We start from the raw sequence: 24,240 nt of genomic DNA on the forward strand, positions 1-24,240 counted from the left end.
ATCCTTTTCAACCTCAGGTCTACATCCCGTATCTTAGCACCTGGAAGACAGCACACCCTCCTATTTTCTGGATCAGCTCTGGTTACAGGCCTATCTATTCTTCTCAGTAAAGAGTCCCCAATCACATAGACCTGCCTTTTCCTAGTGATGGTGCTATTCTCCAGTCTATCCCCTGTTCCCTCTGGCTGCAAGTTTTTTCCATTCCCATTCTCCCTTGTAATCCTTTTTAACCCATCCTGTATCCTCCTGGGGCTCATATTTGGTGTAATCTCCATTAACTCTTCCCCTTTTCCTATAGGACTAACCGCTCTTCTCTTCTTCCTTGCCCTGTCACCTTCAGTGACTACCTGCTGAGCCCCTTCTTCATTTTCCAACTCTGCAAACCTATTCTGAAGCTCTATTTCTCCTTCACTAGCCCGTCTTTTCCTCTGCCTAGTTCTTTTAGTCACATGCTTCCACTGACCACTTTCCTCACCCAGTCTCCCCTCAGAATTCCCTAGTCCTGCTTCCATCTGCAAGTCTGAGCTTTTCCCTTCAGATACCTCATGTCTTTGCTCCATAATCTGCTCAAACCCCTTCCTAAACTCTACCAGACTTTCCACCTGCATCTCTCAAACCTCTGATCTTTTCCTCCATCAGCTCTATCAGACGGCATTTCATGCAGACAAAACTCTTACCAGGTGCCCCCTCCAGGATCATGTACATACCACAGCTTCCACATCCAGTCATCTTCATTGTGTCATCTGCTACATGGGTCACTCCCACTGCCACCTCTGAATCTGTCATAGCCTTCCCACCTAAATCCTGTTAATCTGGGAAACACAAACCACACCAAAACGCCTGCCTGCCTGAAAGCCTTGAGGAAAGGGAAATTGACAAGAGCTTTCCAGGTGGGCAGTTGGGAAGCTGAGATTGTTTTATTTGTCAAGAAACATTTTTTTCTTTCCTTGAATCCGCAATGGAATTTTTTTCCAAAATGTGGAATCTCCCACAGGAAGGGATTTCAGTTTTCCAGCCAGCTCTAATTTGGAGTGGTAGCCACAGAGCACCACCACTGCTGCTTTTGTCATGAGGCCAAGAGTTCTCTAAATGAACCCAGCTTTCAGCCCTAAAGTAAACTCCATATCTCACCACTGCTCCTGTCCCTAACTGTTGCCCTGAAGGAAAAAGCAGTGGCTTGGAATCCCATGCACAATAACATTATATATAGCCAAAAAATAAACGTCCGGAAATTGAAGGCGTAGGTTTGAGATGCACTTCTTGGGAAGAAATCTGCAAGCTGGCTGCTTGGTCCTCCATGTGTTGTGGGGTGTGGGTGGTTTTTTTGTTGTCCTTTTTTTTAAAAGGACAGCAAAGCTGACACGCGAGCTGTGGCAGTGGGATGTGTGGGGGTGGCATGATGACCTCCAGTTTGAATTTGGAATCCATTCTGTGGTGGTCTTGCCATGTTGACCCTGAAGGGATTAAATTAGCAGTCCAGAGTGACCATCACAGCCTAGGAGTCTGACAGTAAGCAACTAGGGAGGCTCAGGAAGCCTGAGGCCCTGGTTCCAGGGTTTGGGGTGGCAGGATTGCATAGTCCCATGTGCCAGGGAAGGGCTCAGGCTCAGACAAGAGGTGTAAGAGCATGCCTTACAAATCCAGAGCTGGAAACAGTAACTAGTCCCTGTCCAGACCCATTTGGCTTAGAAGTACATAGGATCCAGCAGTTGGGTGCACTCACAACAGACTGTTGGATTGGGCCAGGCTGTGACACAGGCATTGTCAGTGTTCTTTGAGAGGGTGGTGTGGCACACTGTAGTACCTCAATCAGGAAATGGCCTATATGCATGGCTACTTCAGCTGTGACTTGCTTTTTCGGCCAAATTCTCTTCCTCGCTGAGCTGCGAACAGCCAATTTAAAATCCCTCTGTAGGAGCTGTTTTATGTAAGTACTTACCTGCAATTTTGCGAATTAGTGAGCTAGTAGAAGCCTACACTTGAAATAATAGAACTCACAGATCTGACTTGCCCTGTGGAAAGATAAGGGATGGTATTGTTTTTTAAAGAATAACAAAGTTCACATTCTTGTGCTTGCTCATATCTATTCTAATTAGGTGTGTGTGCGGGCCACGTGCATAGTTCACCGGAAGGCTTTTCCCGTGGGATCAACTTTGGAGCCCCCTGGAGTTGTGCCTGCATGGCACTGCATATAGGGCCCTGCCGATTCACCGCCTCTCCAGTTCCTTCTCATTTTCAGTGGCGGTCGTCAGAGCATTTCATCTCTCGTCTTCGAGCAATCCTCTAGCGTATTTTTTGTAAATAATGACAGTTTTTAAAAATTGTTGTAGTTAGACAGACATCTGGACTTGAGGTACTGGGAGGTGTTTCCCTCCCCGCTTCCCAGTCCCTATCCCAGGTCTGGGGCATGCCTTGGACCTAGGGGTTTAAGACGGGCGGGGTTTGCCAGAAACCTATGCCCCAGGGCGACCCGCACTCAGCTTGTCTAAAGTGTATGGGGGAGTCCCATCAAGCAGACAGGTGCAAGATCTGTAGGAGCTTTCGCCCCCGCATGAAGGAGAGAGATCAGACTAAAGTTACTGCTAATGGAAGCAGCTCTCCACCCCCAGTCTGAGTTGAGCCCCATGGACACGGCACCTCTGCATCAGTGCACCGGCTTTAATCCGGCAGGTGCTGAGGAAGGACTCTGGGGTCAGAGACCCTTGGCACCAGCATTCCCCAGTGCCGGGCACGGCACAGGATCAATTTCAGCACCACTCAGTCTCCTGTCCTGAAGAAGCAGCACAGGAAGACTGATAGAGGGGACTCCCCTTCCCACGCATGGGAACGTGAACCCAAGGAAGGGAGTCGGGTGCAAGACCACACCTCCCCTCCAGCTCAGCAGCCAGTACAGTTGACTCCAGGCCCATGGGAGGGACCATTGGGTCCGGAAACACCAGAGGAGACCCAGGTGGAGGATTTGGACCTCCCTTCCACACCAAGAGTTATGAGGCGGCGCAGGACCTGATAACATTGGCAGGTCTACAGTCCCCCAACCATGGTGTCATGGCACCAGACCTGAGGCCACAAATGTCTCAGGGGCCACCAGTGAAGTCCAGGGGCAAGCCAGCTATGATTCAGCAATGATCTACGTTGCCCCAGCACAGATTCCCCAGCACCGACAGGCATGGCGCTGCCATGGTCTCTGCATGCGGACTCGTCGGAATCCACATTGGACACTGACTTTTATGTCCCAGGGAAGCTGACATCGTAGCCACTGGCACTCCCAGTCAGCGGGGATGACCCAAACTTTCCCTTTGGTACCTTGGCCACCACAATGACAAGTACTGGCTCAGTGGTCCTTTTGGACCCCATGGGCTTTCCACCAGTCCCAATGGGTCCACCTCGGTACACTTCTTTTCGGTCACGTCTGAGAGAAGGGCCAGAGATTTCTCCTAGGCATCAGCCACCGCTACCACTGCCAGCAACACAATTGGTACTGCAGCCGGCACCGCGGCTACACTCAGTATCGTGGACTGTGATGCGGCTACAACCGGTACCGGGGCCGGCACCAAAGCAGACTCCAATTTGCGGATGGAACTGCAGCGTTTTGAGAAGCCAGATGGACAGGAGGAGGCCTCACAAATTTCAGGCTCCTCCTCAGTGGCAGGAACATCCTCAGGGCCTCCCCTTCCTGACAGCAGAGCCCACCTTGAACTTCTGAGGCGGGCCACTCAGAATCTCGGGGTACAGATGGAGGCGGTCACCAAGGTGTCGGACCCAATGGTGAACATTTTATCCCCAGCAGGATCCACTAGGGTGGCCCTTCCCCTGACCATTCAGGAGAGAACACAAACCCTGTGGCAAACACCATCCTTTCTGGTTCCTACAGCTAAGGGAGTCAAGAGAAAGTACTTTGTGGCCTCGAAGGGCTATGAATACTTGTTTAACCACCCCCTGCTGGACTCGTTGGTAGTGACTGCTGTTAATGTGAGGGAAAGGCAAGGGCCTACCTCTCAAGCTAAGGATGCAAAGAAGCTGGACCTCTTCAGGAGGAAGATCTACTACATCGGAGGGCTCCAGCTTCATATCGCAAATCAGCAGGCGATCCTTAGCCCTTATAACTTTCAAATCATGGGATGTAATGTCCAAATTCTTGGACCTTGTCCCTACAGATTCTAATCCGGAATTCTCTGCTCTCGTGGATGAGAGCAAGACTGTCACCAGGACATTGCTGCAAACGGTGTTAGACTCTGCAGCGCGGACGATGTCTTTGGGCATCACAATGTGCCAATGCTCATAGCTGCAGGCCTCGGACCTCCCTGGGGAGGTCCAACAGACAGTTCAGGACCTACCATTTGAGGGGGCCATGTAATTTTTGGAAAAAACAGGCTCTATACTCTACAGTCTGAAAGACTCCCCTGCCTCCCAGTGTAGACAATTTAGGCCTCAACCCACGACACGACCATACCGGGGCAGTTTAGGCAGTACCAGAACTGTAGGTGTCCCAGAAACCAGAATTGCCATTGCCAACCCCAATCCCCAAATAACAGGGGGTCTGGGTTGTCCAGGCAGCCACCAGGCCCGAGGCAGACCTTTTGAGGATGCGCCCGAGGGCATTATACCCACCTCTCAACTGGATCTTTCTTTCCCATTTTCGGAATGTCTATCCCATTTCTACTGAGCATGGTCCCAAATCACCTCAGACCATTAGGTTCTTCGCACAGTAGAGATGGGATATTCTCTCCAATTTTCCTTGCCCCCACCCCACCCCCTTTCAGGGACCCCTCTCATGAGTAACTTCTCATTCAGGAGGTACAAACCCTCCCTATCAGCGGGGACTGTGGAAGAGGTTCCACCGGAGCTCGGGGAAAGGGGTTTTACTCCTGGTATTTCCTAATTCCGAAAGTAAAAGGGGGCCTCAGACCCATCTTGGACCTGCACAATCTCAACAGGTTCATGAAGAAACTAAAGTTTTGAATGGTCTCTGGCCACTATCATCCCGTCCCTGGATTCAGGAGATTGGTATGCTGCTCTCAGCTTGGACGCATACTTCCACATTTCCATAATCCCGCTTCACAGGCGCTTCTTAAGGTTTACAGTCAGGAGTTCCCACTACCAATTCACAGTACTACCATTTGGCCTATCATCGGCACCTCTGGTGTTTACCAAATGTATGTCAGTTGGAAAAGGCAGATGACTGACTAGTCAAGGACCCATCTATCCCGATGTCTAACCACCAAAGCCTCAGCCACAGGGTGGGGGGCACACCTTGGGGAGCACAGAACTCGGAGTCTTTGGTCTCAGGAGGAATTGATGCTTCACATCAATATAAGGGAGCTCAGGGTAGTCCGGCTGGCATGTCAGGCCTTTCGGCCTCTCCTGGAGGGCAAGTGCATATTGGTCCTGACAAACAATACAACAGCGATAATTTATATCAACAAATGGAGGGAGCACGCTCCTCTCCCCTATGTCAGGAAGCCCTCCCACTGTGGGAGTTCTGCATAGGACGCTTCCAAAAGTATGGAGTGTACTAGCTTCCAGGGTTGCAGAACAAACTAGCAGACCACCTCACAGGTCTTTTCATAACCACGAGTCATCTATCCACCTGGACATAATAAACAATATCTTCCAGCGGGGCAGAGTTCCCCAGATCTATCTGTTAGCCACAAGGGCCAACAGGAAGTGCCTACAGTTCTGCTCCTTCCTAAACCACAGCCCAGATTTGTCGGCAGATGTGTTTCTCCTTCCATGGAAGGACTGCCTGTTCTCCGCGTTCCCTCCCATACCTCTGATTCACAAGGTCGCCTCAAAATCCAGAGTGACGGAACCTCGGTGATCCTAGTGGCACCAGCCTGGCCACATCAGCATTGGTACACCATGTTACTGGAGCTATCGGTGGACACTCAATCACTCTACCACTAGTTCCGGACCTCATCACGGATGAGGATAAGCAATACGCATGGCTTCAACTCCCCAATCTCGAATCTCTCCACCTCATGGCTTGGAAGCTGTGTGGTTGAACCCGCTAGACTTGCATGCTCAGACCCCATGGGGGAGGTTCTTCTGGGTAGCAGAAATCCTTCAACCAGAGCGATAACCTAGCCAAGTGGAAGAGATTCGCGATTTGGTGCTCGCAAAATCGTATCCCTCCAACACAATCGTCGGTCCCCTTTGTCGTGGACTACCTCCTAAAGTTGAAACAGCAGGACTTGTCTCACTCCTCTATAAAGGTTCACCTGGCTGCCATCTTAGCTTTTCACCCAGGAGAGCATGGATGCACCATCTTCACTAACGAAATGGTGCAGCAGTTCCTCAAGGGATTGATCAGATTATATCCTATTCAGCAGCCACCCCCGCTTGAGACCTTAACTTGATACTCCCAAGGTTGATGGGAAGGGGGGGGGCATTCAAGCCTCTAGCGATGTACTCGCTCCTCTACCTTTCCTATAAGGTTATTGTAACCAAAAAGGCTACATAAGCCAAAAGGGGGTCCGAGCTCAAGGCTCTCACATCCGACACTCCGTATACCATTTTCTCCAAAGATAAGGTGCAACTGTGATCCCACTTGGCATTCTTCCTGAAGGTGGTCTCGAATTTCCACACTAATCAAGACCTATTCCTTCCAGTCTTTTTCACAAAACGCCATGCCAGTAGTCGCAAGCAGAGGCTCCATTCCGTAGATATGCGGCATGCATTGGCCTTTTTTATTGAACGAACTAAGCCATTTTGTAAGTTGAACCAGCTGTTTGTTGCTGTTGGAGTATCTGGCAAGAAGCAGTGTGTCCTTGTTGCCAAGAAGGCTAACAGCATATTGAGCTGCATTAATAGGAGCATTGCCAGCAGATCGAGGGAAGTGATTATTCCCCTCTATTCAGCACTGGTGAGGCCACAACTGGAGTATTGCATCCAGTTTTGGGCCCCCCACTACAGAAAGGATGTGGACAAATTGGAGAGCCCAACGGAGGGCAACAAAAATGATCAGGGGGCTGGGGCACATGACTTACGAGGAGAGGCTGAGGGAACTGGGCTTGTTTAGTCTGCAGAAAAGAGTAAGGGGGGGATTTGATAGCAGCCTTCAACTACCTGAAGGTGAGTTCCAAAGAGGATGGAGCTCAGCTGTTCTAAATTGTGGCAGATGACAGAACAAGGAGCAATGGTCTCAAGTTGCATTGCGGGAGGTCTAGGTTGGATATTAGGAAACCCTATTTCACTAGGAGGGTGGTGAAGCACTGGAATGGGTTACTAGGGAGGTGGTGGGATCTCCATCATTAAAGGTTTTTAACCCTGGCTTGACAAAGCCCTGGCTGGGATGATTTAGTTGGTGTTGGCCCTGCTTTGAGCAGGGGGTTGGACTAGATGACCTGAGGTCTCTTCCAACCCTAATCTTCTATGATTCTAAGAAGGAACTGGCAAGGCATCAGGGCCTTATATGTTGCACCATGAAGATGCAACTCCAGGGGGCTCCAGAGCCAACCCGATGGGTGCTGCTAGGGGGAAAACCTTCTGGCAAACTGTACACACAGTGTGCGCACACACCTAATTGGAATGGATATGAGCAACACATCTTGAAGAACAACAGTTATGAGAAGGTGAGTAACCATTTTTTCTATGCACTAGGCATATTTCATTTTTTTTTTTAAACTTAGTTAGCTACAACACAGTCTTGTCCTAGCTGTAGAAGACATCTCAATTCACTCTTCTGCATAAAGAATGTATTCCTGAGCCAGTAACTGACAGGTCTGTGTTTTGGCCCCCCAAAACTTAAGCAGGTTGGAGACCCATTTTAGAATCTGTGGCCCTCATTACTTAAAGTAATAAATCTGTTAGTCTTTAAGGTGCCACCAGACTCCTTGTTGTTTTTCCTATTGACAACATTCTTGCATTTTACAAATGAAAGTCCCTGTTATAATCTTGTTTGCATATTTACTGTATACTGCTTTTAGAAATACATTGAGGTCAGTTACTGAAGAAATGCCATTTTGCTAAGGCTCTTCTCTTAATGCTATTTTTGGTTTATGTGCTTATGTATAATTCATCGTAACATCCAGTGGTACAGCACGGAAGGCCAGTAAATATTGGGTGTTATGTCAGATTCTGAAAGGAGCTCTGACCTACACAAGACAAATTTTTATAGTAAAACTGACATTTCTGATTTAGTATGTCTTGACATTGGAGTGTATTAAATGGTGCTTATTGTAAATCTGAACTCTCTGCTGACAGAGGCTAACTCAGGCTACCTTGTTTACACAGGGTTGTCCAGAAAACTAACCCAAACTAACAGCGAGTGCATTTGTAGTGGGTTAAACTGCATCAAACCCATATGTGAACACCCTTGTTCAGAATTAAAGTGGCCTCAATTCAGGTTCACTTGATTCATTCTGGAAGTAAGTGAATAAAGTGAAATTTAGTTGAGGCCACTTTAATGCTGAAAAACAAAATCCACATAGGGATTTAATGTGATTTAACTATCCACTTCATATTCACACCTTTAGTTCATTTGGATTAATTTTTCTGGATGTCCCCATGTAGACAAGCTCTCAGACTGAGCTCACAACATTTCCAGGTATCTCTAACCTCCCATACTGGGAAAACATGCAGAAACTACTAAGATGCATAAAAACAAAGTTAAATAGCAGCAGTGTGGCTTTTCATCCCAGAGTCAGATACTTAAATGTAGACTCCCCGAAACCTAGCTAGTGTGCTTGAACGGGGAAGAAGTATTGTGTGGGGACACAATTTTCCAAGGCTTAATGGTATCCTCTAGCAAGATGAATTATCCGGATAAGCTTTGGGTAACCATACAGACTTCAGGAGGAATATCTAAACTGAGTTCAAATTTGGAGGTTCTGCAATCACAAATTTAGCGTCTGCAGTGCAGAAACTGGCTAAACAGGTGTAAATTGTGGGGTGAGGGGTGATAGACCTCTTTCTGAACATCACAAGTAAGCAGGGAAACGTGGACTGTAAATCACAAAGCAAAACTATCTTAGACTGGTAAAAACAAAATGTCAAGCCGGATTTTGGTAAAACTAAAACTGCCCTGATTTGGCTCATCTTTTCATGTAGTGCTTAATCTCTAGATCTGGTCTAAACATGGTTTTAACTATATCCTTGCAAACCGCTAGTGTGGCTGCGGTTATGCTGTTTAAAGATGCACATGGCACTGTACTTCATTTGTAGCTTTCATTAACTTGAAGAATTGATCTTTGGTTAACAGCTTCCTGCTTAGACAATATGTGGATTTCTTCCCCAAGCTAATGTTTTTGTTACTTGCCTTGGTGTTGGTCTAGTATTTGGTCTCAGTTTAATCCTTGTGCATTGTTGTGTGTTGCAACTTCTCTTATTCAGATATATTTATTATCTGAATTCCCCTTTCTAGAAATTAGCACTCTTGTTCATCCTAGGCTGTCAGGGTTCACCTGCGTGTTATCTTCCCTTGATTAATGTCTTGGTGACCTTCACCACGCCTGCTGTCAGTGTACTTTTGATATAACTGTCACATAGCTACAGTTCCATGGCCTAGAAGGGCCTCCTGCTGCCTGGTCAGTCCTCTGGTACTTGTGAATTTTGGCTTCCACGATGTGGACTGGCTTTCTTTTCAGCTAGTTAGAAATTCCCCTTCCTCTCTAGTGATCAATCTGTTTGTGACAGAACATATAATATTCAAAGGTTTTACAGAAGAGCACTAGAGCAGCTCCAAATCTCTCTGCTGTAAGAGAAGGTTTACTGTATGAGTACAAGGGATTAATTCAAGAGGGGTTGACAATAGATACTCAGTAAAGAGGACAATAGCTTTCCATGCAAGCAGGAGAATGGTAGACCTATTTGGTTTGTCCCATCTCTGACCCCCTGTTTGAGCTCAGCGGACTAGCTTAAGATGAATTCCAGTTTAACACAGGAGAACTAAAAGTCCTGGAAGCTGAGAAAAAGCTCTTTGTGGAGAGGGGGTGAATGTTTGTGGAGAGTTGCTGACAAGAAGTGGCTTTCACAGACCCTGGAAGTCAGGGGTCTGGAGTAAAGAGGGACTTGCCTAGAGTCTGTGCTGAGGGATAGCAAGCCTCCAAGTAAGATAGATAAGCATATTTTCTCTTTTATTCTTTTGATGGTAAATAGACAATACTTTGTTTGAAGAAGTCTATCTGGTCACTGTTTACCACTGGTCACAGGTTCCAAACCTAGTTAAGCCTACAGAATAATCCTGGCTGATAGATTGTGCCCTGTGCTACAGCCCCCCATGGGAGAATCACAAGATTGCATCCTAAACAAGGTAAGGGCATGAGACCCTAGTATCTGAGGGGCTGTATGCAGACCAGAGAGGGGTCAAAGGTTAAGATAGCCTTGTAAGTGACCAACAGTGCAAACTATGTACATACAATAAGCAAGTCTACCTCTTCCTTTTCCTCTCTGGGCTCTTATGGCATATCACAAGTATATTGTATAGTGGAATGTGTTGAAACCATTTTTTCTTTCAGAAGGTGGAGAAAGCTGTTCTAGATTTGGTTTTGACAAATGGGGAGAAACTGGTTGAGAATTTGAAAGTGGAAGGTAGCTTAGGTGAAAGTGATCATGAAATGGTAGAGTTCATGATTCTAAGGAATGGTGGTAATGGAAAACAGCACAATAAAGATAACAAGTTTCAAGAAGGCAGACTTTAGCAAACTCAAGGAGTTGATAAGCAAGATACCATGGGAATCCAGTCTAAGGGAAAAAACAGTTCAAGAGAGCTGGCACTTTTTCAAAGAGAAATTAAGGTCACGAGCAAACTATCCCATTGCATAGGAAAGATGAGAAGTATGGCAAAGACCAGTCTGGCTTAACCAGGAGATCTTCAATGATCTGAAACTCAAAAAAGAGTCCTACAAAAAATGGAAACTAGATCAAATTACAAAGGATGAATATAAACAAATATACTACATGTATGTAGGGGCAAAATTAGAAAAGCCAAGGCACAAAACAAGATCAAACTAGCTAGAGATATAAAGGGTAACAAGAAAACATTCTATAAGTACATTTAAAAACAAGAGGAAGACCAAGGACAGGGTAAGCCCATTACTTAATGGGGGGACAATTACAGAAAACGTGGAACTGGCAGAAGTGTCAAATGACTTTTTTTTTTGTTTCCGTGTTCATCAAAAAGGTTAATAGAAATTAGATGTCTAACACAGTGAAAGCCGGTGCAAATGAGGTAACAGCAGAGGCTAAAATAGGGAAAGAACAAGTTTAAAAATTACTTAGAGAAGTTAGATGTCTTCAAGTCACCAGGGCCTGATGAAATACATCCCTAGAATATTCAAGGAGCTGACTGAGGAGGTATCTGAGCAATTATCAACCATCTTCGAAAAGTCATGGAAGATGGGAGAGATGCCAGAGGACTGCAAAATGGACTATATTTGCCCAGCTGTAAAAAGGGAAATAAGGACAACCCGAGGAATTAGACCAGTTAGCTTCACTTCAGTATCTGGAAAGATAATGGAACAAATAATTAAGCGATCAATTTGCAAACACCTATAATATAATGTGATAAGTAACAGCATGGATTCGTTAAGAACAAATAGCGTCAAACGAACCAAAAAGCTTTCTTTGAGAGGATAACAAGCCTTGTGGATGGGGGGATGCTGTAGTTACAGTATCTCTTGACTTTAGTAAGTGTTTTGAGACTGTCTCGCATGACCGTTTCATAAACAAACTAGGGAAATACAACCTAGATCGAGCTACCGTAAGATGGTGTGCCTAACTGGTTGGGAAAACCATTCCCAGAGAGTAGTTATCAGTGGTTTGCAGTCAAGCTGGAAGGGCATATCGAGTGGAGACCCTCAGGGATCAGTTCTTGGTCTGGTTCTGTTCAATGTCTTAATCAATGATTTAGATAATGGCAGAGAGAGTACACTTATAAAGCTTGTGGATGATACCAAGCTGGGAGGGGCTGCAAATGCTTTGGAGGATAGGACTGAAATTAAAAATGATCTGGACAAACTGGAGAAACGGTCTGAAGTAAACAGGATGAAATTCCATAAGGACAAATGCAAAGTACTCCACGTGGGAAGGAACAATCAGTTGCGCACATAAGAAGTGGGAACTGACCGCCTGGGAAGGAGTCCTGCGGAAAGGGCTCTGGGGGTCCTAGTGGATCACAAGCTGAATATGAGTCAACAGTGTAACGCGGTTGCCAAAAAAAAAAAAAAAAAAGTAGGCTGATTAATTGCAGTTAACTCACACAATTAACTGAAAAAAATTAATCACAATTAATTGTGGTTTTAATTGCACTGTTAAACAATAGGATACCAGTTGAAATGTATTAAGTATTTTGGATGTTTTTCTACATTGTCGTATATGTAACTGAAATCGGTGTAGATTATTTTTGATAACAAATATTTGCACTGTAAAATGATAAACAAAAGAAAGTGTTTTTCAATTCACCTCGTACAAGTTAGAACTAATACATTTAACACGTATTTCATGTGCAATCTGAGTAGGGGAAGAACAAGAAATTGTTAATTTAAAATGAAATTCTGAAATACCGACTTCATTAACTAGCACTAGTTTCTGGTTGGCTGGGCCAGTAGTTTTAATGTGATACTGGCGCTGAGTTTTAAATAAGACCTAAAATGGATTAACTTTAAGTAAAAACTGACATACTTCGCGTGCGTGTGTGTTAGAATCATAGAATCCTAGAATATCAGGGTTGGAAGGGACCTCAGGAGGTCATCTAGTCCAACCCCCTGCTCAAAGCAGGACTGATCCCCTATTAAATCATCCCAGCCAGGGCTTTGTCAAGCCTGAGCTTAAAAACTTCTAAGAAAGGAGATTCCACCACCTTCCTAGGTAACGCATTCCAGTGTTTCACCACTCTCCTAGTGAAAAAGTTTTTCCTAATATCCAACCTAAACCTCCCCCACTGCAACTTGAGACCATTACTCCTTGTTCTGTCATCTGCTACCACTGAGAAGTCTAGAGCCATCCTCTTTGGAACCCCCTTTCAGCTAGTTGAAAGCAGCTATCAAATCCCCCCTTATTCTTCTCTTCCATAGACTAAACATCCTCAGTTCCTTCAGCCTCTCCTCATAACTCATGTGTTCCAGTCCCCTAATCATTTTTGTTGCCCTCTGCTGGACTCTTTCCAATTTTTCCACATCCTTCTTGTAGTGTGGGGCCCAAAACTGGACACAGTACTCCAGATGAGGCCTCACCAGTGTCGAATAGAGGGGAACGATCACGTCCCTCGATCTGCTGGCAGTGCTCCCACTTACACATCCCAAAATGCCATTGGCCTTCTTGGCAACAAGGGCACACTGTTGACTCATATCCAGCTTTTTGTCCACTGTAACCCCTAGGTCCTTTTCTGCAGAACTGCTGCCAAGTCATTCGGTCCCTAATCTGTAGTGGTGCATTGGATTCTTCCGTCCTAAGTGCAGGACTCTGCACTTGTCCTTGTTGAACCTCATCAGATTTCTTTTGGCCCAATTCTCCAATTTGTCTAGGTCCCTCTGTATCTTATCCCTACCTCCAGCATATCTACTTCTCCTCGCAGTCCCACTATCTTCTTCTCTCCCCTTTCTCTCTCTTTTTCTCTCTCTCCTCCCCCACCCCCCATCTCAAAAGACCCAGGATCCTTTAATCCATTTCTAGGTATGGCGTATCAGCAGTCTTGAGGTACTAGTAGTTACCAGACGGATACTGTCATCAGAACAAAGTAACCTACTTAGGTTTCAGAGTTTTGTATGAGGAAGAAGGTCTCTGTTAGTCTGTGAAGTCTACCATTGAAGTTTATATTCATTAACATGCACCTGCTCTCTTGCAGATTCAGAATCTGAAAAATCATTAAGTGGATTTGAAACAGTAACAACGTACTCAGAGGACAGTGTGGAGTCCAACAATACAATAACCTCCAGCATGTCTGAAGAAAAGGTCTGTGGTGGAGGTGGAAAGGTCTGTGGTGGTGGTGGAGAGTCTCTGTCTAATGGCATCAAAAAACACAGGTAGGATGTTGCCTATTCTTTTTAAAGATCTACTGTAAACTTTATTGCCATGTAGGCAAAAACCATGAGACTCCTGTGAAAGATAATTGTAGATATTTTTCCCTGGGGTATGATAAATGAAAAGCAGATAGTTGCTCTGTGCTTTTAATAAGGAATCCTTTCTCCTACATTAACAGACTATCACCATTTTGAAGTAAACTATTATATACCATTCCATTTTAACTAGTAAGCAAGGGTATACATTTTTTTATATATAGATAGCAAATGCTTTAAAATGGACATGTTTTAACTCATTTTAAAAAGTCTTGTTGAAATCGATGCTAGCTCTTATTTCATCATGTATTTTTAATGATTTGTGCATCCTATTGCTTTTTTTAGTTTCCAGTCACTTGATCTCCCTACTTGTATTAAGACTGAATCACAATATTGCTAGCTTGACATCACAATAAACTGAAGTCTAAACACAAGGGTTTTATTTTAAAACTTATGTACATTGCGTAGGTTCATTTTATGCGGTCCAATTAATCCATTTTTGTTTGTTCATGTCTCTGCCGGTAAAGGAGGACAATAGGGCCAGAGTTAATGAGATGTAATAGATACCACTATTCTCAAGTTTCAGTGCAGAGGCAATTTAACGTGTACATTACAGTTCAGTCCCAACATTGACATGTTTTTAAAGTACCAATCTATAACTGGCCCTTTGGAAATAAGCAAGGTCACAATTACTAACAGATGGGATAATACTTCTTAAGGCAGGCATTAAAATAGCATTTTCGCTCAAGTGCATTAAGCAGTACCTTAGTTACTTGACATCTGCATTTCACAACTAAATCTCTGAGGCCATTGCAGTGCATGGTAATGTGGGAGACTTGATGTCAGGTTCCACCTCTGAACATCAGCGCCTCCCAAACCAAGCAAAGGCAAGGAGTGTTGAGTACTAGGGTCAAGCAAAGATGCTGACGGACTGTGTTGTTCCTTTAAGACCCCTTAATGATACTACTTTTTGTTTATCATTGGTGATCTCTTCTCTGTGCCTTCACCTGTCACCTGAAAGTCCTATAGTAGCAGCTGGAGGGAGGGAGGAAAATGTTCGGTGAAAGTGGATGTTTCAGAATGGAGACTTGTAATCCCCCCTTTGTTGCCTGAGAAATTGGGAAGAGAGGGAGAGGACCATTAAGACCCTCTGTAAAAATGACAGTTGCATTTGTTTGCTACATTATATAAATACAATCCACTGGAAAAGTTTAAACGAAAGCCAGTTTTCTCAAAGTATAGGAAACAATAGCTTGGCTAGTTTCCACAAGTTTTGTTATAAAATTTATATTGTCAGAATTGTAAACAAGAGGTGACTAGAGCCTCTAAGCTCCATTATTCATTCTTCAGTCCCCTGACACTACTCCACTTTCCACCTACAAATGTGTCTCATTAAACTTTTTGATCACTAGGCTCCCTTTCCATTCCTTAGCTGCATGTCTTGCCTGTATCCTTTAATGTTTAGTGCTCTTCATAAAACTGGTTTAGCTGTAACCATTTTTGTAACGATTTCTAATTTGCTGTGGCACATTGCTTGAAGAAAGGCTCAGATAGCGAATATATCTTGTATATTGCATAGTAACATTAGCTCTTTACCTGGCACCTTGGCGACACTTTGGGATTTGGTGTCTGCAAATACAGTGATGCAAATAGGTTCCCCCGCAGAGTACTGTGAATCTAAACTTTGCCTCGAAGAGAACTTTCCATGGCGGAAGAAGTTGTTCAGTGTTTTGATCTGTCTTTGGATTCTTGGTCAATGCTAATGCGTTTAGCTGCTTGACATAATTACACCACAACTGCTCATGTTATGTAACTGGACCAGTAGGCACGCTTTTTTACAAAATGTTTAGATGCAGACTACTTGGATGCTTATTTTAGAATATATCCTTTAGATGCAGTCTGTCCTCAAAGTGCAAAAACTTAGATGGTGATCATCAAACTAACACACACAGCTTAGAATGTTTTGAGGAGATATGTCGCACCTAATAACCTCTGTTAGCTTCACTTCTCTTTAAATATGCAAGAGGAGAACTCCTGAATTGGGCTCTAAAAGGAGTAAACAGATTCATCTTCGTAGTTTGATGTAACTGCTGGCACTGTTACTTATTTGATTTCCTTTATGTTGGACACTGTTCAGACTAGTGTATCTCAATGGCCTAGTTTTTTTTTTAATACAGTATTTTAACTCTTGCTTGCTTTGTTTTGCCTTTCAACTTAAGTCTTGCTGGAGGTCCTTGAACAAATGTTGCATATCCAGCTTGCTAACATTTTTACCAGCCCATTCTCCAATGTTTGCTGTCAGAAGCATTCTGGGACCTCATCTGCCTTTATTTCAGTTTTAGAGCAAAATGAATAAATTTGGTGAGCCAAGGAAATGAAAAACAAAGCTAGTTGGTATGAGGAATATTCCTTGTGATCACTTTTGTTAATATGAATAACCTGATTGTATCAAGGAGTAACTGTTGGGAAACACTTGAGTGTTGTGCTCCAGCTGTTGAAATTCTCATTGTCATTGACTCCTACTAGAAAGGTGGTAGCATATAACTTGAAAATATCAAAGATAACATCAGAATGCATCCAATGAAGTGAGCTGTAGCTCACGAAAGCTTATGCTCAAATAAATTGGTTAGTCTCTAAGGTGCCACAAGTACTCCTTTTCTTTTTGCGAATACAGACTAACACAGCTGCTACTCTGAAACCAAAGATAACGTTGAATGTGCTGCTAATTTGCTATATGATGCTGCTCAGTGACATTGCATCCATCTGATCTGCATATGGGTGATATAACTAATTCTGATATAGAGCACAGGACACCTGCCCAATAATTAGAATTGGGAACTTAATGAGGTGTGGTGCCAGTTCGATCTATGAGGTGGACTTCTTCAAGCTAAAACGTGTTCAAAGCCTTTTTCACTTATTTCAACCCAGAAGATTGAAAAACAGCAAAAAGAATGGTACCGAAATATGACTAGCCTGGAAATGTTCATAGTCTAATCTGTCACTTAAATTTAAAGGGATAGTTTGAAATCAAACCAATTTTTAAAAAAAAAAAAGGAGGGGGGAGGGTTTGAAAAGTAGCTTGTTACAGCTGCCACTGAGCTTCCCTGACATGTTGTTGTTTTTTTGTTGTTTTTTCCTCATGATTAAAAATGTTTTCTTTTTTCTTCATGAGTCTTTCTCACACACACACAAGAAAGTTTGTATATGGGGAGACAAACTCTAACAGTGTCAAATACATAAAGTAAACAAGATAAAAAAATAAATTTACTGTAACTACAATATTAATCTTTTGTTTTACCTACTAGTAAAACAGACAGAAGTGATTTTTTTTGAGGAGCAACCCTTTAAAATTATGCCACTATCATTGCTAGTTATTCTTTACAGTAGAACAAATATTTTCATTATGCAAAGCTAAAGTTAACTTTCTGAAACTTTCTTAATGTGGTTGCCTTCTATAAATGACTTCCGAAAGGAAATCTGCTTCGAGATACTGAAGGTAAACTTCTAGTTTACAACCCTTCTCTCATTCACTGGGACACTATCAATATGGTTAGGCCTAATATTTGACTATCTTTAATTTTCTATATCTCTAGGTCTCTAATTTTTAACCCCTGAAAGAACATTTTGATCCATTCAAAATTGGTATTGCAGCAACAAAATAAATATGAGCACATTATGGAGAAAACAGCAGACATCACTTTCAAATTTAGCTGATGTAATTATAAGCAATGAAGGAAATAGGCTTAATCCATGAAAGATTACTTTCACACACAAGAATGATAATTTTTTTCTAGCTTGGTGATTTATATACGAGGGTGAGTTTAAGAGAAGAACATTTGGGTACTTTTATTGAAAAACAATCCCTTGCTGATTACATGTTGCTAGCAGCCAGCCTCTCTTAAACGCATCCTCCTATATAAATCGGCAAGCTAGAAAAATATATTCATAGCTTTCTATGCAGAAGTGCTCATTGCTAAATAGTACGTACACTTCACAAATTGCCTCAGTTCCAGTCTATTCTTTAATTAAATACTACAAATCAAATTTAACTACGTGGTGGACACTGTCCTCTTCTGGACATGCACATAAAAGCATCAACAAAGGAAATGTTTACACTTAGTCTTCAGGACGACCAGTTCACCTCATTTCAGATTACTGAAGTTTAGAATAGCAGATCTATTAAAATATAAGGATCTGTGATTCCTTTCATGTTTGATCCAAAAGGAGCTTTCCATTAGTTACCAATTTCCTCTTTCACTGAACTCCCACACTTCAAAAGGTGAATATATGTTGTTGGATAGTTGTGGAAAATTAGTACAGAACTTAAGTTGTTTTCCACAGATTCCTATATACTGTAGGAGGCAATATATTTGTAAAAGACTGGGCATTTCTTTGCTTTAAGCCAGACTTTGTTCAATATCTTTTCATGCATGTATAGCTACTGGTTTTGAGAACAGTATTTCACATTTTGAAAATTTAAAGTATCAGCCCTTGTACGGCTTTTCTGTTATGGAAGTGTCAGTGAAAGATGCATGCAAAAGAGAGAGGTAAGTGACCCAACAAATGAAGTTTCATAGAAATTAATGCTTTTGCTATTGCAAAGGAAGATGATTCACTTAAACCTGTACCAGAGAACAAAAAAATTGCTGCACTAGAGATTTCTGAAAACACTTAATTCATTAATTTGGGGGAAAGGAGCATGGCACGTGCTTGACTATTTGGCCAAAGTTAACATAAATTTGCGACTTAAGAGAGACTGTAGAGTGAAATGTTGTGGTGCTGGTAGCACTATGTGGTTTGAGAGTGCCTTGGATAAGATTTCTGGTTTATCTTCCTGATATGGGTAATTGTTTCATGGTACCAGGCTTCTGATTGGGATTATCTGGACTAAGGTCCCTTTTACATAGGACATAAAACTGTGCTTAACTTTCATGTTTAGCTGGCCATTGTTGATGTGGTCTTAGCAGCTTAAAGAACTAGGCTTTCGCCCCTGTGAAGCTCTAGGTTAAGCCCACGTGACCCACCAAGCACCAAACCATGCTAAAGCCATTTGGTCTAAAACTACATATAAACCTTGCTTAAACATGTATGTTAGCCCTGTCTGTCTAAGGAAAGTTGTACATTCATCTGTTCCATTACTTTTCTGTTCTATCCGTGACTGTTTTCCAGTCCAGATAATAAATGTCATTTATTGGCTAAATATAACTTTTTAATTAGTCTTTTTGCTAATAAACTACAAAACTGAAACCTGTTCACATATAACTGGATTATCTTCAGCTTCTTTCATGAATATACATTTTCAAAGTAGAGGCAGATTTTACCAGCATGGTGACAGCACCATGTTTAAGCACTCTTCTGGAAACTGATGTACAAAATTCTTTCCACTCCTTTAACACCAGCATTTGATAGATTTGTTTGAACTATTGCTTTCTTTAGAGAGAAACAATTTTCTTTGACTAAAACAACTAAGGTTTAGGGTATTTGTCATGTTGTGTGTGTCCTCTTGGGACACTGATTGAAAGTCACCTAACAATTTTTTAATGAAAGCTCCCAAAAGTTATCGTAACATAAAGAACTTGTGTAGGCCTGTTTTATCAATAAGTCAATTCTGAACGCCTAAAAACTAGAACAATATTAATACATTCTGCAGCCTTGTTCACAACTGAGATTATTTTGATAAGAGATTAATAAAATAAATGTGGTTTGCTTTTTTCCCCCCTCTCTAGAACAAGTTTGCCATCTCCAATGTTTTCCAGGAATGATTTTAGTATTTGGAGTATCTTAAGAAAATGTATTGGAATGGTAGGTAAAATATATAAGTTGTGATACAGAAATTAGTGATAAGTTATGGTTGTGGCTATCTCTAAAGAGGACCAAAATGTGAACTGAGAAGCTCACAACCAGAAAGACCAAGGGTGACTCCATGAGCCAATTTATTCAATAGAGCAAAGGCATTTTCTCTTATTAGTCCTCTGAGGATCCTGTACCATCCAGAGCTCTCCCCAGTCTCCTTTTATACTTGTAGTAGAAAACCTTCCAGTTTCACCACAGTACTTCAGATGGGTTAGTGACTAGGTCTGTTTAATCAAATCTGGGAAGCTCTGTGACGGGTCAGCCAGGATCATTCTTGTAGATAAAGGTATAACACAATCCCGTGGTTGGAAATTGAAGCTTGATAAATGTAGACTAGAGCTAAGGCTTGTCTTCAGTACTGGGGAGATCGACACTGCTGCAATCAATGCAGTGGGTGTCAATTTAGTGGGTGTAATGAAAACCCACTAAACTGACGGCAGAGTGCTCTCCAGTCAACACCTTACTCTTCTCTGGGAGCTGGAAAGTCAACAGGAGAGAGTCTCCCATTACCACAGCACAGTGAAGACATTGGGGTAAGTCGACCTAAGCTACATTGACTCCAGCTATGTTATTCGCTTACCTGGAGTAGCGTAACTGAGGTCGACTTACCCCCATAGTGAAGACAAGCCCCAAGTCACAAATATTTAATATACATTCAGAAAAGTTCTTTGGCCTCTATTATACAAGAAGTCAGACTAGATGATCAGTGGTCCTTTCTGGCCTTATCTATAAATTTTAAGCCCACTCCTAGTTAATGGTTAATTGGGAAGGCTTCTTTTCTTTCCATTATGAAACCCCACCATGTAGGCAGGTTCATCTTGGCCACAATGATTAGGTTTCACTCTCTAAAGTGCAATGTGCCAAACTGAAAGTTACACAGTTGCCATACTAAGAGAATCTGCATAGCCACAAGGTGAAAGCACTTTCTGGGAGTAAGTTTTTCCTGTTTATCGGAATTACAATAACTTCAAAAATTTGTTCCCCTTCCATTGCAATCAGAAAACAGACACAATATGCAAGAAACCTACTTAAAGTCCATACAGGAGATAAGATTGCTCAGGAATGTTGTTTTGAACTCCAGAGCACATGGACTTTCACTGAAGCGTTTCAACTTAGAAAGCACTATGATTCTGATCAGATAAGAGTGCAACCTTAAATCTACACAAATGGCTGTTGGCAGCAGGTCTAGCTTGCTCTGCAACGTAGCTCCTCTGTGCTGTTCACAGAAAGACACCTTAAAAGGCTTCTGTGTAATCTGGAAGAAGGAACCAGTTAAAATGAAGCCAGCGCTTTCTTAGGCTTAAACTCTGCTCTGGCAAATGGCTGACAAAGATCTTTGAGACATCTGTTTGTGCTGGTCATGGGTAGGCAGATTTCTCCCTATTCTGTGTTTCCTGAAGAGTAGGAACACCATATTGGAAATAAGTGGTGAATGAGGTTCAGAGGAAATTGAAGAGCAGGAAAAACTGCATTTGGGGAATAAATGACCATGTACTAAAATGTTACAACACTAAAGGTTTATATTTAAATCTGTCAAAGTATAGGTCTTCTGACTTTTTTTACTCTATTCTTTCTATTTTTATTAGACTTAAATACTCTTTGCCAATTTCTTATTTCCATACTTAATGAGGCCCACTCTTACTTGTGAAACTTTGTTTACTACTAAGTCTTATCTAGAATACCACCTTGGACAGAGAGGGGTTTTAACTTGGACGTTAAGTTTACTTTTGTAGCAATTGAGCAAAATGTTTTTATAAATTAATGATTTAATTTAAATTTTTTAAAAGCTTGACTAGTTTAGAAAGAAATCATTAGAACTTGGAAGATATTCCTGATTCATTTGGGCCCACATTTAAACTAAATTTTTAGGTTATATTCATTTTCATGCTGGCTGCCTCAAAACATGGTGTTTTTTCTCTTTTTTTTTTTTTTTTTTGGGTGGGGGGGGTTGAAGGTTAGTCATTTCTTAGGACTTGTCTACGCTGCCACTTTACAGCTCTGCAACTTTCTTGCTCAGGGGTGTGAAAAAACACACCCCTGAGCGCTACAAGTTTCAGCTCTGTAAAGTGGCAGTATAGACCAAGGGTTCTCAAACTGGGGGTCGGGACCCCTCAGGGGGTCATGAGATTATTATATGGGGGGTTGCCAGCTGTCAGACTCCACCCCAAACCCCACTTTGCCTTCAGCATTTATAGCGGTGTTTAAATAAATTAAAAACACTTTTTTTAATATATAAGGGGGGGTCGCACTCAGAGGCTTGCTATGTGAAAGGGGTCACCAGTACAAAAGTTTGAAAACCACTGGTGTAGACAGTGCACCAGCGCTGAGAGCCGCACACCCAGCACTGGTAGCTACTCCACTTGTGGGGGTGGTTTTTTGTTTTGCTTTTTTTACAGAGCTGGGAGAGCACAGGTGCCGCCACTACACAGCCACATTAAGCGCTGCCAGTGAAGACATACCCTTAGGTTGCTATCGGAACTGTCTCGAGTTGGTGAATCTTGCCCATGTGCTCAGGGTTCAGCTGATCGCCATGTTTGGGGTCAGGAAGGAATTTTCCTCCAGGGCAGATTGGAAGAGGCCCTGGGGGTTTTTCGCCTTCCTCTGTAGCATGGGGCACAGGTCGCTTGCTGGAGGATTCTCTGCACCTTGAAGTTTTTAAACCATGATTAGAGGACCTCAATAGCTCAGACATAGGTGAGAGGTTTATTGCAGGAGTGGGTTAGTGAGATTCTGTAGCCTGCATTGTGCAGGAGGTCAGACTAGATGATCATAATGGTCCCTTCTGACCTTAATATCTAGGAGTCTGAGTTAAAAACAAAAAACCTTCAGATGTTAATTTGCATAGGTTAATATAAAACCTGTTGGCAGCTAACATGAAGACTATCTAGCACAACCATTAAACAGATCCATTAGTGAAAGTAAACCACTTTCTTCTTGCTGAAACTTGACAGCATCCTCTCAGAATTGTATGAAGAATGAGTCTTAGATTGTTGTTCTACAGTGCTATTGCATTAAAGCAAAGTTAAATAAATCCCTTAACTTTTTAACCCTCTAGTGGAGTTTTGTAGTTTGATGGAGTATCTAATCATACCAGTCTGCCCAACAGATGTAACAAATGATGTAAAATAAATATTGTCTGAACTGGAGATTAAATATTCCAGATTAATTAGGTTGGTCTGTTTTTAAGGCAAGAATGTATAGTTTTCTTTCAAGACTTTACATAACTTATTCCTATTACACACCAGACCTTATTAGCCTTTTTAACCAGGAGATATTTGATAGATCAAGTACGGTTTATTTCAGAAGCTTACTCCTATTGCTTCTCATGCCCGCCATCCCCCTCCCCCCAAAGTTGCCTGTTTCACTAATCAGATGGCCTGTGCCTATTCTAAAAATAGTGTTTCTGAATCTTGGTGTTCTCTTTTGAAAGGCTTTGAAGTCCTGAAAATCCCCTCTTCTATGCCCACCATCTTCCTGATCCTCCTCCCCATTAGGGACTTAGATACACTTCTCTCTTTAGCCATCTTCACCAATGCAAGGGAGAGGCTTAGCTTGAGAGATGTGGGTCTCTTTCTTTCAGAAGTTGTTGGCCAGGTCAAGGGATGTTGCACTGCCACTAGGCTTGCGTGACTTATCTCTCTAATAAGCCAATTAAATTCTTGTTACTTAGTTCATTGTGTTTAATCTCTTCAGTTTTAACACAAATTTCTATCCTGTGTCAGGAGCTGTCCAAGATCACTATGCCAGTTATTTTCAATGAGCCGCTGAGCTTCCTACAGCGACTTACAGAATATATGGAACATACATACCTCATCCACCAGGCCAGTTCACTTTCTGGCACAGTTGAGAGGATGCAGGTACTTTGCTTGTAGTAGTGTCTTAAAATGCTTGTGGTGGTCTGTTTGAACAGGTTGGACTGTGGTACAAATACTTTCAGCTAAGAACATAAGAACAGCCATACGGGGTCAGATCAATGATCCATCTAGCCCATGTCCTGTCTCTAACAGTGGCCAGTGCCACATGCTTCAGAGGCAGTGAACAGAACGGCAATTCTGAGTGATCCATCTCCTGTCATCCAGTCCCAGCTTCTGCAGTCAGAGGTTTAAGGACACCCAAAGCATGGGGTTTCATCCCTGACCATCTTGGCTGTTTCTCTTTTTGAACCCTGTTGTACTTTTTGCCTTCACAATATCCACCAGCAATGAGCTCTAAAGGCTGACTGTGCATTGTGTGAAGAAGTTACATAATTTTGTTTTAAATCTGCTGCCTGTTAAACCTTCTGTTGGAGAGGAGAGATGCTGTAATCTGGTGCACATGGAACTGCTTTATTAGTTCTGTTAGCTAGGGTAAAGGCTTTAATATTTCTGAGCTTTTTGCAAAACTATTATGGTTTGTT

The 24,240-nt window shown here is 42.6% G+C and overlaps 1 protein-coding gene across 7 annotated transcripts in view; it reads left to right on the forward strand.

Annotated features, from left to right (window-relative positions):
• Positions 1-24,240, forward strand: part of OSBPL1A (oxysterol binding protein like 1A) — a 141,279-nt gene that overhangs the window by 94,889 nt on the left and 22,150 nt on the right. For all 7 annotated transcript variants that reach the window (XM_084620925.1, XM_084620924.1, XM_084620926.1 and 4 more), the window contains 3 exons: positions 13,781-13,958; positions 19,718-19,793; positions 23,567-23,701. In XM_084620925.1, the coding sequence (XP_084477051.1) occupies positions 13,781-13,958; positions 19,718-19,793; positions 23,567-23,701 (389 nt within the window). The remainder of the gene's footprint in view (positions 1-13,780; positions 13,959-19,717; positions 19,794-23,566; positions 23,702-24,240) is intronic.

The sequence above is a fragment of the Lepidochelys olivacea genome (genome assembly GCF_965140295.1).
Source record: "Lepidochelys olivacea isolate rLepOli2 genome assembly, chromosome: 2".
Classification (NCBI taxonomy): Eukaryota; Metazoa; Chordata; order Testudines; family Cheloniidae; genus Lepidochelys; species Lepidochelys olivacea.